This window comes from Myxine glutinosa, chromosome 9, assembly GCF_964187855.1.
Source record: "Myxine glutinosa chromosome 9, kmMyxGlut1.1, whole genome shotgun sequence".
Classification (NCBI taxonomy): Eukaryota; Metazoa; Chordata; class Myxini; order Myxiniformes; family Myxinidae; genus Myxine; species Myxine glutinosa.
In genome coordinates, this window is record NC_136269.1 from 55,450,091 (window position 1) to 55,462,384 (window position 12,294).

The 12,294-nt window shown below is 43.5% G+C and overlaps 1 protein-coding gene across 1 annotated transcript in view; it reads right to left on the minus strand.

Moving 5' to 3' along the window:
- LOC137435376 (nesprin-1) overlaps nt 1–12,294 on the minus strand; it is a 375,431-nt gene that overhangs the window by 95,615 nt on the left and 267,522 nt on the right. Inside the window, exons 86-90 of the mRNA XM_078784359.1 lie at nt 4,150–4,296; nt 3,754–3,908; nt 3,251–3,398; nt 1,596–1,690; nt 943–1,177 (exon numbers count right to left, since the gene is read on the minus strand). Coding sequence (XP_078640485.1) covers nt 943–1,177; nt 1,596–1,690; nt 3,251–3,398; nt 3,754–3,908; nt 4,150–4,296 — 780 coding nt within the window. The remainder of the gene's footprint in view (nt 1–942; nt 1,178–1,595; nt 1,691–3,250; nt 3,399–3,753; nt 3,909–4,149; nt 4,297–12,294) is intronic.

The window sequence follows — 12,294 nt, forward strand, 5'->3', positions numbered from 1 at the left end:
GATTACATGAAATAAAATGCCTGCTCCATAAATTTCCTTTATTTTTCTCTTACTCCTACCTCCTTCCATCTACTGATATTCTTGCCCTTTGCTCCCATCTCGTCCCAAGCTATCCTTTCTTCTATTATTTTTTTTTCTTAATTTACTTTAAAAAGTCAAAGTGGGACATTTTTTAAAGTAGTACACTGCTCCCTACAGGAGCAGCAAGAAGGGTTATAATATTATTCTCACTGGGGTATACAGATTACAGTAGATCTAGGCTCAGGTCCATTAGTCTGTGGGGGAAGGTGGGGGGGGGGGGGGGGGGAGGAGGGGTGGAGGTTATAAACATATAATGCCTCAAGAGTATCAGTTTTCTCCAGTTTCAGATTGGTGTTAAACAGCAGTAGTAACTGTTTCAAAAGGTAATCATACGCGTTTGTGGTGTATATATTTTTTTACTTCTATCTAGTAGGGGTGGCCCATGCAATGCCACATTAAGCTATTTATACACGTTAACACAGCAAAAAGGGTTATAATATTATCCTCACTGGGGTATACAGATTACAGTAGTTCTAGGATCTACACACAGCATTTCTCCAAGGAGAAAATCCCCTTTGGGAAGAGGGGGATATGATTAGTATTAATGTTGTTTTGTAATAACATAAATACTATGCTATTATCATTGGTGTTGTTATTACTTTTGTTTTGAAAAGCGGCCATCAAAAAACGCCACGACTAGTTATCTTTACACCTTACCATGGATTTCACCCAAGACGGAAAGCCCTTGGGAAGGGAAGCAAATTAAGTCGTTACAACCTCCGTCGTGTGACCCTTTGTCCTTTGGTTGAGATTGGATAAGTAATGATCGAATGTTTCGCTGTCAGACTGACAGACACCCAATTGCGATTCTAGTATGAGTCTTGAATTCCTCCTTGTATACTATCATTATTTGAGTCTCACCTTTACGTCCTCCAAGAGCAAATGAGCCTTTTCGAGGGAGAAGATTGGTTGCAATTGTGAGGAATCAGTCCGAATGGTATTCTCTTCAAGCCAGCACCTTAACCTGCTACCGACCTCCCGGTAGTGCTGCCACTGTTTGATGGTTCCATCAATGAGGCCTTTGCGCTGCTGTGCCCTTCGCACAACACCAAGCCACTGGTCGCTTAGCAGGGCCAGCTGAGCATCAAACTCATCCCTGGGGGCGAATTCGTACATCAATCCATAGTATCACAGATGTCAACAGTAATACTATGGAGGGTTATTCAAATGAGGTATTATTCTTAACTTTATTTGATGGTTCTCTTCATGTCATGTGCTGTCACATATCATTCAAGCACCCTGGCAAAAGTGATGAACCATACCAGGCCACTGATGCCAAGCCAATGCCATCCAAAATTTCAACCTCATTGAGCAACCTCTAATTGTGGTCCAAAATGGATAAAATTTGATGTAATTTTTTGTTTTTTTGGAAATTGGAAAAATTTTAGGGAGTGACAGCTTTAGGATCTTTAAATTTCAATTTTACATGCAATTAAGGATCACCATATGTGGCTACACTACATATGAGCTATTCTGTCATGTCAAACACAATGTGATGCACTAGAACTGCGTACCTGTCTTCAATCTCGCCTTGGTCCATAAGGCTCTGTCCACTGCTTATAATTGAGTGAAGGATCTGCTGTCGACTGAACATTTCGGCTTGAAACAGCTACTCACACCACAAAACAAGTACAAACAGGCCATGTTAGTCATGTTAGATCTGGCAGATCAGCGAGGCTGGTTCATGGTACGGTACCGTAAAATGGGGGTGAATAGGGACAGCAAGGTGAATAGGGACACAAACTGAAAAAAAGTTCGGAAACTTTTTTCGCTGAAAATTGATAACCATACTGATTTGTTGATATTTGGGTTGAAAGTGTTCTCTTTGTTTTAAAAAAAATCAACTTATAGTCCCTATTAACCCCATATATGGGTTAAATAGGAATAAATAGGATTTTTATGGCTGTCCCTATTCACCCCGTTTTACGGGTGAATAGGGACAGTCATTAATACAAAAAAATAATAATCAAGAAACAATCCTGAGTTTCTAACTAATTGCTAAATTGACAGCTCAGATGGATGCACATAATATGCACCCATAATATAAACCACGGTGCCAATGAAAAAAAAAATGGGATAAAAAGTTTCTCCAAACTGTCCCTATTTCTTGATTATTCTTTTTTTGTATTAGTGACTGTCCGTAAAACGGGTGTGACGTAAAACGGGGTGAATAGGGACAGCCATAAAAATCCTATTTATTCCTATTTAACCCATATATGGGGTTAATAGGGACTATAAGTTGCTTTTTAAAAAAGCACGAGAACACTTTCAACCCAAATATCAACAAATCAGTATGGTTATCAATTTTCAGCGAAAAAAGTTTCCGAACTTTTTTTTCAGTTTGTGTCCCTATTCACCTTGCTGTCCGTCCCTATTCACCCCATTTTACGGTACTTGTTATGAAGACATTAAGACGCAGAAACAGCATTGCCATGCATTAGTTTTCCTGTGAACTTGCAAAGATAAACTATGGCCCTTTATGGGTTGTGGTTAATGCTGGTACTCTGGGGAGATCACATCCATGTGTACGTAATACATAGATAGTCCTTGATGTGATGATACGGGGTTTGTGCCAGCTACATGAATATTTGCCATCACTCGTGAGATGTTCCAAACATTTTGTGCTTTTCTTGCTACTACTGCTGTTTTTCTTGTTATTGCAATATATTTGTGGTATATATTGGTCCTTGGAAGGACTATACAATATCAAACTCATTTCCATACAGCCAGCACTTGCACATGTGACATTTCTACACCACTACGTGCATAGCATTAGTTCTCTGTGGAAATCCTCTCAATTAAATTTACAGTCTATATTTTGAAAGATGCTTTTAATTTGATCCGCTCTCTTTGCTTCATTTCTGGCATTGCTCTGGCTTAGAAGTACTTCTCATGTACTGTTCTGTGTGTTCTGCGTGAGGAGAGATGCCAGCAATGCTCATGGTGGGAGAAATTAGTGTTATGAGAAGAGCCGGAGGACATGAATTAGCCGTTCACAACGAAGAGGCGTACTTTATGGGTACTCAAGTCTTAAAGGAGAGTTATTCAGCTGATTTGACAACTAAGGCAGGGACAATGTCACTCCGCAACACTTGATGAATGTTAAGGATTGTAAAAACATTGTTCGGTGCTGAAAACCCCCCCACAAAACTCATACTGTACGAATGACCTCATGGCATCTTTGCTGAGCATGCAGAGTCTGCTCGCTGCCAAAGATGTCCTTTCCCAGGGTGTGCTCTGTGTGCTCAAGAAACTCCAGCCAGCTCTGACATTTCTCCAGGAAACTCTGCTGTTGCAGGAGGGATGCCTGGAGTTTACTGTGGAAACATGGAATGGGTCACTTTAGTGCCTTGGTCACCACCCACACTCCCAATAAAGTGGAGCCACAAAAGTTTATCTTGGCATTGTTACAAACATTTTCACTTAAATGTTACTTAATTTAACAATGGAGCTTCGATATGCTACTTGCTGCAATCTCGGGGAGGAATTTCCTATTGCAAAGCAATTACGTTATCAAGGTGGATTTGGAGTGCAAGGGCAGTGTGGAGAAGAGCGCCCAAAATAAGTTTTGTAAAGTTTTTTCCCAGCATGAACAATGGTTTCACATCTGTGGAACTATGTTGAAGAGAATTTAAATGAAAGCAATTTATAGATAATGCGGCGACATCATACCTGAGGTGTTCACAAGTCAGATTCGAAAGTCTGGTCCAGTTTCGATTAAGGGCCTGTAACTGATGAATCGCCACGTCCTCTAATGGAAGCTTGTAGCCAAGCTCATTGACTTTATCTAGCTTGGTGCTCAGTTCAATTAAGTGCAGCATCTGGTCCTGTGAAAACAATCGGCACAGCAGGCTCATCTGGGCTCAACTGTGTCCACGTCGCTCATTGGGTTGAACATACCATGTGTGTTAACTTATAAGAGGTAGAGAAAGCAGAGGTCAGCAGAAGGGAGGGAGAGGCAGGATGTACGAAGTTCAATCAATCCCTCTTGCACAATAAGAGAAATGTGAATAATAACGAAAGTAAAAGAAATACAAGTGAGGGTGGTAAGGTCAAGGGCAGCCTCACCTTCAACTGTTGCATGGAGCTGCATATGGAATGTGGCTCAGAGCTTTTTTGAAGCTCTATCTGGCTAAGTAGTTTCTCAGCATCACGAAGCCAGGCCTCAAGCTCCCCGAGTGTCTGGTGAAACTGTTGGAATTCCTCCATGTCTCCCTGAGGAATCAACCACATATTCCACAGGCAAACTCAGCAAAAGCCAAAATCCTCCTTTGCTTTCTTTTCATGAATTCGTTTTCTATGAAATAATAATAATCACCATACTGCATAATGAAAAGAATGTGAAATAACAATTTCTGAGATATTGATTAGATTAGTTGCAAGTCCTGCGTCATGTCACTGGAAGTTTCACCATGTTTCGGTTTACGAAGTGTATATGTTGGTGAAACAAGAACAAATTGCTCTAAATCTGCATCGTACATCAATTGCACAAGATCTGTCATCAATACAGGAAATGCTTTACAATGAAGGCGAATTTATTATTTTATGAACAAAGAAAATTAAGAAAACAAAAAATATTCCATGAGAGTATTGTCAGCAAGTGAAAAGATCTTATTTTCTCCAAGTCGATGACCATATGCAGCTGCACAGACCATTTGTCTATGAAAGCGACAGTTCCCCCCACCGTCCTCATAAATGTTTCATAGATAATGTTAGTTATCCACGAAACATTTATGTTGCGAGGTCAGCAGTATAGCACAGTTAATAGCATGCTCCCCTCGAAGCTGTCTGGCCCTGGCTTTGATTTCCGGTGGCACTTGATCCCAATAAAGCTGTAGTATGATGAACCAGTACCAACAAGGGGACACTGCATTAAGAAGTATATAGTCCTTCAGAGGGGAGCTTAACCCACTGTCATTCTGTAATGTGGGTGTCCTTCATAAGAGTAGGCCTTGGGGCCTATTCTGGTCGAATTCCAATTTTTATTTTATCGGTCAGGCTTGAGTCCCTTGCTGCATGTTTCTTTTTTTTATCGGATTGTAACTTTTTTGTTTTCTTACTTTCGGATTGTTTTCACTTCCAGGTTATTCGTACCATTCTTATTTCACAATGGATGATCAGATCACGTTATTAATGTTATGAAAGCTGTCTGCTATTTTGCAAAATAAAACCATCAAAATGATGAAAGGGCTTTTGATAATCTCGAACTAATAACAATCTGATTAGTTTGCAAGAAAATGGTTGTCCTTGGAAAGATCTAAAACGAAAAGCTAAGGCCCCACCAACTAGCATAGCTGTCCAGCTGGCAAGGCTCAAGTCTGACATTCTGGTCTTCATTCAGGGCTGTCCAGGCATCATGGGCCTGTTAAGTATCCTCCCATGGAGGGAGGGGCTCACACGACTGCACGAGACATATGGTGAGACCTAACATAGATGAAATCGATGTTAGTCTCACCATTTGCATATTGCAGTCATGTAACCCTTTTACCCTTTCCCATGGAGGATACGTAACAGCTGGTGCATGATGCCTGCACAGTCCCTGATGAAGACCACTCGGAGGTCGAAACGTCGGACCTGGGCCCTGCTTGCTGAGTTGATATTGATGGTGCCTACAGTTGACCATACTAGTTGATGTCTTCGGTTTTGAATCTGAAAAAAGAAAATATAATGCTGAAAAAAAAATTAAATCGCTGTTAGTTGTATTTTTTAGGGTGGCGGGGGATGTTGAGGGGGATGCGGACAACGATTTATACTTTAATACATGATAAACCTGGGTTTGCCTGTTCCCATGCGAGGCCCTCGAGGTCGTTTCAATGTTGATCATCAGTTTGTTTGAAATTAAGTCGTGACATCGAACAACAAGAATTCAAAATCTATTCAAAGTCAGTTAACGTTGTTTCAACATCTTTTTGCCTGCTGGGCTGGCTCCTGATGTTGGGTAACCAGGTTCAAAACCAATACACCAAAAGCAATTGTCCATTAATGTCCTCGAATTTCTATGTATTCATGCAAAGTACAGTGCATTCAGAAAGTATTCAGACCCCTTCACTTTTTTCACATTTTGTTATGTTGCAGCCTTATGCTGAAATTGTTTAAATTCATTTTTTTCCCCTCATCAATCTACATTCAATACCCCATAACGACAAAGAGAAAACAGGATTTTAGAAAGTTTTGCAAATTTATTAAAAAGAAAAAACTGAAATATCACATTGACATAAGTATTCATACCCTTTGCTATGACACTTGAAATTTAGATCAGGTGCCTCCCATTTCTCTTGATCATCTTTGAGATGTTTCTACACCTTGATTGGAGTCCAGCTGTGGTAAATTCAATTGATTGGACATGATTTGGAAAGGCACACACCTGTCTATATAAGGTCTCACAGCTGACAATGCATATCAGAACAAAAACCAAGCCATGAGGTCGAAGGAACTGCCTGCAGAGCTCAGAGGCAGGATTGTGTCGAGGCACAGATCTGGGGAAGCCTACAAAAAAAATTTCTGCTGCATTGAAGGTTCCCAAAAGCACAGTGGCCTCCATAATTCTTAAATGGAAGAAGTTTGGAACAACCAGGACTCTTCCTAGAGCTGGCCGCCCGGCCAAACTGAGCAATCGGGAGAGAAGGGCCTTGGTAAGCGAGGTGACCAAGAACCCGATGGTCACTCTGTCTGACCTCCAGAGATCCTGTGTGGAGATGGGAGAAACTTCCAGAAGGACAACCATCACTGCAACACTCCACCAATCTGGGCTTTATGGCAGAGTGGCCAGACGGAAGCCTCTCCTCAGTGGAAGACACATGAAAGCCCACAGAATCTTGTTTCTCAAAGTCTGAGAGTCCTTTAGGTGCTTTTTTGCAAACTCCAAGCGGGCTTTCATGTGTCTTCCACTGAGGAGAGGCTTCCGTCTGGCCACTCTGCCATAAAGCCAAGATTGGTGGAGTGTTGCAGTGATGGTTGTCCTTCTGGAAGTTTCTCCCATCTCCACACAGGATCTCTGGAGCTCAGCCAGAGTGACCATCGGGTTCTTGGTCACCTCTATTACCAAGGCCCTTCTCCCCCGATTGCTCAGTTTGACCGGGCGGCCAGCTATAGGAAGAGTCCTAGTTGTTCCAAACTTCTTCCATTTAAGAATTATGGAGGCCACTGCACTGGGCTCTTGGAAACTTTCAATGCAGCAGAATTTTTTTTGTAGGCTTCGCCAGATCTGTGCCTCGACACAATCCTGTCTCTGAGCTCTGCAGGCAGTTCCTTCGACCTCATGGCTTGGTTTTTGCTCTGATATGCATTGTCAGCTGTGAGACCTGATATAGACAGGTGTGTGCCTTTACAAATCATGTCCGATCAATTGAATTTACCACAGGTGGACTCCAATCAAGGTGGAGAAACATCTCAAAGATGATCAAGGGAAATGGGAGGCACCTGAGCTAAATTTCAAGTGTCATATGTTACGGATTCGTCCCTCCCGCTGTTGTGGTTTTCATCCACTTGAAACCCTTCTGGTTCTATGTATTATAATTGTTGTTGTTTAAGGGAAATGGTTATTGTGGTTAAAGGTAAAAAAGAGACAGGAAGCAGGATCGGGAACCGGAAAACGAGGAAAAAAGAAGAGGAAGAAGGCGTGAGGAGAAAAGTGGAAGAAGACGCGTGTCTTGAAGCTCCGTAGCGAGCGTGATCGAACGAAAGCCGCGAGTAACCTTTGAGTCTCCTTGAAAGGACTTTCCTGCGATAGGTTATCGCTGGAGGATTGAGAAACCTGCGTAGTCAGGTATAGGCGTTGAGGTTCCGGAGAATCCTCGCCTGGGCACTTCGACTCAAGTAAGAGCCGTCGGCCATTTTGAACCGCGTGCTTCGTTCCCTGAAAAAGGTGTTGCTACGTGTCAGCTTTTCTCAACATCCGGTCGTCTTCCGGGGATGTGTGTGCACAAAAGCGGCGTTTTAAGATTACGCTGTGGTTCGCTGATTGAACTGTGAATGTACACGTCTGGTTCGCGCCTGTGGGATTTCCCTTTTCACCGCCAGTTTGCAGTTATTTCCCTTTTCACCGCCAGTTTGCGGTTGGTTTGGACCACGGGACTGTCCATGCCTTGCCTACGCCTCATTACTCGCCTCTTCGCCTCATCGCCTCATCCCTACTCGCAGGAGGGGATTATCTTTGAATTATAGAGACATTGGGGAAGGTTCTTTTCCACTCACTTGGAACACAGTGAGTTACCTTATGCATGTTAGCTGATGGTACCATCATAGGAGATATTGATTGTACTCTTGATTCCTACTCTTGTTGTACTGTTATTTGTGTGTGATTTTTAATACAACATTTGTTCGTTTAAAATCATTGGTGTGGTTTCACTGTTGATTTCTAATATAGAATAACATATTTTTCTGCCGTGGCTCCTCTCGGGGTTCGGAGGTATACCGAGACCAGGAGGTCGGGGAGGAACACGTAACAGAAATTGTGGGCTCGTCCAATTGACTCGTGGGCTCGAAATTGGGTCTTCGTCCGGGATCTAAAATTCCCTAATAACATTCGTTTGGGATTGACCCCCATTGAAATTGGGGGTTCGTACTGGGGAGAAATTGGGGGCTCGGCTTTACTGATTAAATTCTCTAAATATCGTACTGTGGATTAAATTCCATAAATTTCGTCCGGGAAAGAATTCCCTAACATTCCCAGAATTCCCAAATTTGGGAATTTTTCCAACATTCCCAAATTTTTCAAAAATTGGAAAATTTTTGTGTGAAGGTTAACAGGTGTTAACGGATAGTCAACATGGTGTTTGATGCAGGAAAGTTTGTGGCGTCCCCTAGTGAGGCACAGTTCCAAGCATTTTTAAAAATCGGACCTCTTGGTATTGGCCAGACATTTTAGCTTGGAGGTCCGAGTGAATATGAGGAAAGCAGAGATGCAGAGATTGGTGATAGAATCTCTGGTGGGACAAGGAACATGGGAAGAGGCAGCCTTGGATTGGTTACCCGGGGAACCAGAAAATGTGGAGCTCCGGAAACTGGAGATGCAATTGCAGAGCCAGGAAAGGTTAGAAGAGAAAAAAGCAGAAGAAAGGAGAGTGGAAAGAGAACTCGAGGAAAGAAGAGCAGCACAGGAAAGAGAACTCGAGGAAAGAAGACCCGTACAGGAAAGAGAGCTCGAAGAAAGAAGAGAACAGAAAAGGACAGCTGCAAGGGAACTCGAAGCAGAGGAGAGAAAAGCCGAAAGGGAGTTAAGGGGACGTGAAATAGTGCTTCAGCAGGAAATTAAACTCAAGGAGCTGGATTTAATGAAAGAACGGGGAGAGGTACCATCCATGCCGACTGGTTCGACACCTAGTCAGAACACCTGGGATGTTGGCAGACATGTGAGGCTGGTTCCACCCTTCAATGAAAAGGAGGTAGCCAATTTTTTTTCACACTTTGAGAAAGTGGCTCAAGTGCTAAAATGGCCTGAGGAGTCCTGGACCATGTTAGTGCAAAGTGTTCTGGTGGGTAAAGCTCAAGATATTTATTCGGCTTTACCGATTGACCAATGTGCAGATTACGAGGTATTGAAGAAACACATTCTCAAAGCCTATGAATTGGTCCCTGAAGCTTACCGGCAAAAATTCCGGAATGCCAGGAAGAGGGAGAGTGAGACCCATGTGGAGTTTGCCAGAATGAAAGAAACCATGTTTGATCGGTGGTGCGATTCAAAAGGGGTTGGGAAAGACTTCGAACTATTGCGACAATTGATCCTGGTGGAAGAATTCCAACAGTGTGTCCACGAGGACATTAAAGTACATCTGGAGGAAAGGAAAGTACCAAAGTTGTATGAGGCAGCAACCATGGCAGATGACTATGCCTTAACACACAGGATGGGGTTCCACAAACCTAACTTTTCGCCTAGACTTAAACAGGGGAGCTCTGGTACATCCAGCGCAGAGAACGAAAATTCATGGGGGCGGCCTCGAGATGACTATGAGGACCACTCTGATACTACGACTTCTAGAATTCAGAAGACAACAGTTCCAAGACAGACTTATTCTCCGGGAGGCTCGAGACAAACTACGAGTTTCTCCTCCGGGCCTCCTTGCGCGTTTTGCAATAAACCTGAACACTTGATGTCCCGATGTTATGCTATGGAAAGGCAAAATCCGGAGCGGAGTCAGACTAGTACAACTCCGAATGCAATGGCAAATGTGAGAAATCGCCCTCAAAAGGGTTACCAACCATTTATTTCAGAGGGGTTTGTGTCCTTGGATGGAGACTCGACTAACCAGAAACCAGTTAGGGTATTGAGGTACACAGGAGCACATCAATCTTTGATGCTTGAAGGCATTTTGCCATTGTCAGAGAAGACGGAAACTGGGGTTAGTGTTCATTTACAGGGGGTTGGTGGCTGTGTCAAAGCTCCACTTCATGTCATCCATTTAGAGTCTGATTTGGTGTCAGGACCGGTCACCGTAGGTTTACAAGCCACTCTTCCTGTAGAGGGAGTATCTTTTGTTATCAGGAATGATTTGGCCGGTGGTCAAGTTTCTGGTAACCCGATGGTTGTTAAAAAGCCCAGTCGGGAAAATAACACCACACCAGTTAGGGGTGGCGGCAAATTTGGCAAGTTATTTGTCGGTGGACTGAACTTCAAAACAAAGAAGAAGTTCTGACCTCTGTCTTCAGCAAATATGGACCGCTTTTGGAAGTGCGGCTGGTAAAAGACAGGGAAACGCAAAACTCAAGAGGGTTTGGCTTTGTCACATTTGAAAACACAAAGGACGCCAAAGAGGCAGAGAAGGATTGGAATGGCAAGGATTTGGATGGTCGGACCATAGCCGTAGAGAAGGCAGGCCATAGGCGTCGAGGGGGCTACAGAAGAGGAAAACGTGGCGGTAGTTTTGGTGGTGGCCGCAGTCGATATTACTATGGAGGCTCCCAGAGTTACGGCAGCTCCCGAAGGAATGATTATCAGGGTAGTGGCCGAGAAGGAGACCGCTATTCACAACCCGCTATCTACAGTGACAAGTGGTCCAACCGTGATTATTACGAAAGTTAGAAAGAGTTGAAGCACTGAATGCTGTGGAGCAGCCGAGCCCAAAATTCCTACATGGATTAACCATGAACGCCACGTTCCTAAAGGCGTCCATGTAGTGAATTTCCTGCACGGACTAACCGTGAACTCCACGTTCCTAAAGGCGTCCATGTAGTGAATACTTCCAGGCCTCACCACCCAACCACCATGGAACCTGGCTTTCAGCTCGGCCTCCCGGGAAAAGTGCTGTAGCTTTGCTGGCCTTTGGGTTTTTGATCACAACCCCTTAACCTTCATTCAAAAGAAACTAAAAGTAAAAAATCAGAGGGTGCTGAGATGGAGTTTGGCTTTGCAGGAGTCCAACTGGTAAATTGAACATGTAAAGGGCAGGGACAATGTCGTTGTTGATGCTTTGTCCAGAGTGAATTAACTTTTGAAATCTCTGTGGGTTGTGGGGAATTTTGTTGCTTTATTTTTGGGGAAATATTGATTATTGTTTCTCACGGGAATTGATGATTTGGGGGTGAGTTAGTTTTGTATGTTTAAAGGGTGTTGCCTACAAAGAAAGTTTTCACTAGGTTCGAACTTTCTTTCTTGAGGGGGGGAAGTGTTACGGATTTGTCCCTTCTGCTGTTGTGGTTTTCATCCACTTGAAACCCTTCTGGTTCTATGTATTATAATTGTTGTTGTTTAAGGGAAATGGTTATTGTGGTTAAAAGGTTAAAAGCGTTCATGGTAAAAAAGAGACAGGAAGCAGGATCGGGAACCGGAAAACGAGGAAAAAAGAAGAGGAAGAAGGCGTGAGGAGAAAAGTGGAAGAAGACGCGTGTCTTGAAGCTCCGTAGCGAGCGTGATCGAACGAAAGCCGCGAGTAACCTTTGAGTCTCCTTGAAAGGACTTTCCTGCGATAGGTTATCGCTGGAGGATTGAGAAACCTGCGTAGTCAGGTATAGGCGTTGAGGTTCCGGAGAATCCTCGCCTGGGCGCTTCGACTCAAGTAAGAGCCATCGGCCATTTTGAACCGCGCACTTCGTTCCCTGAAAAAGGTGTTGCTACGCGTCAGCTTTTCTCAACATCCGGTCGTCTGCCGGGGATGTGTGTGCACAAAAGCGGCGTTTGAAGATTACGCTGTGGTTCGCTGATTGAACTGTGAATGTACACGTCTGGTTCGCGCCTGTGGGATTTCCCTTTTCACCGCCAGTTTGCAGTTATTTCCCTTT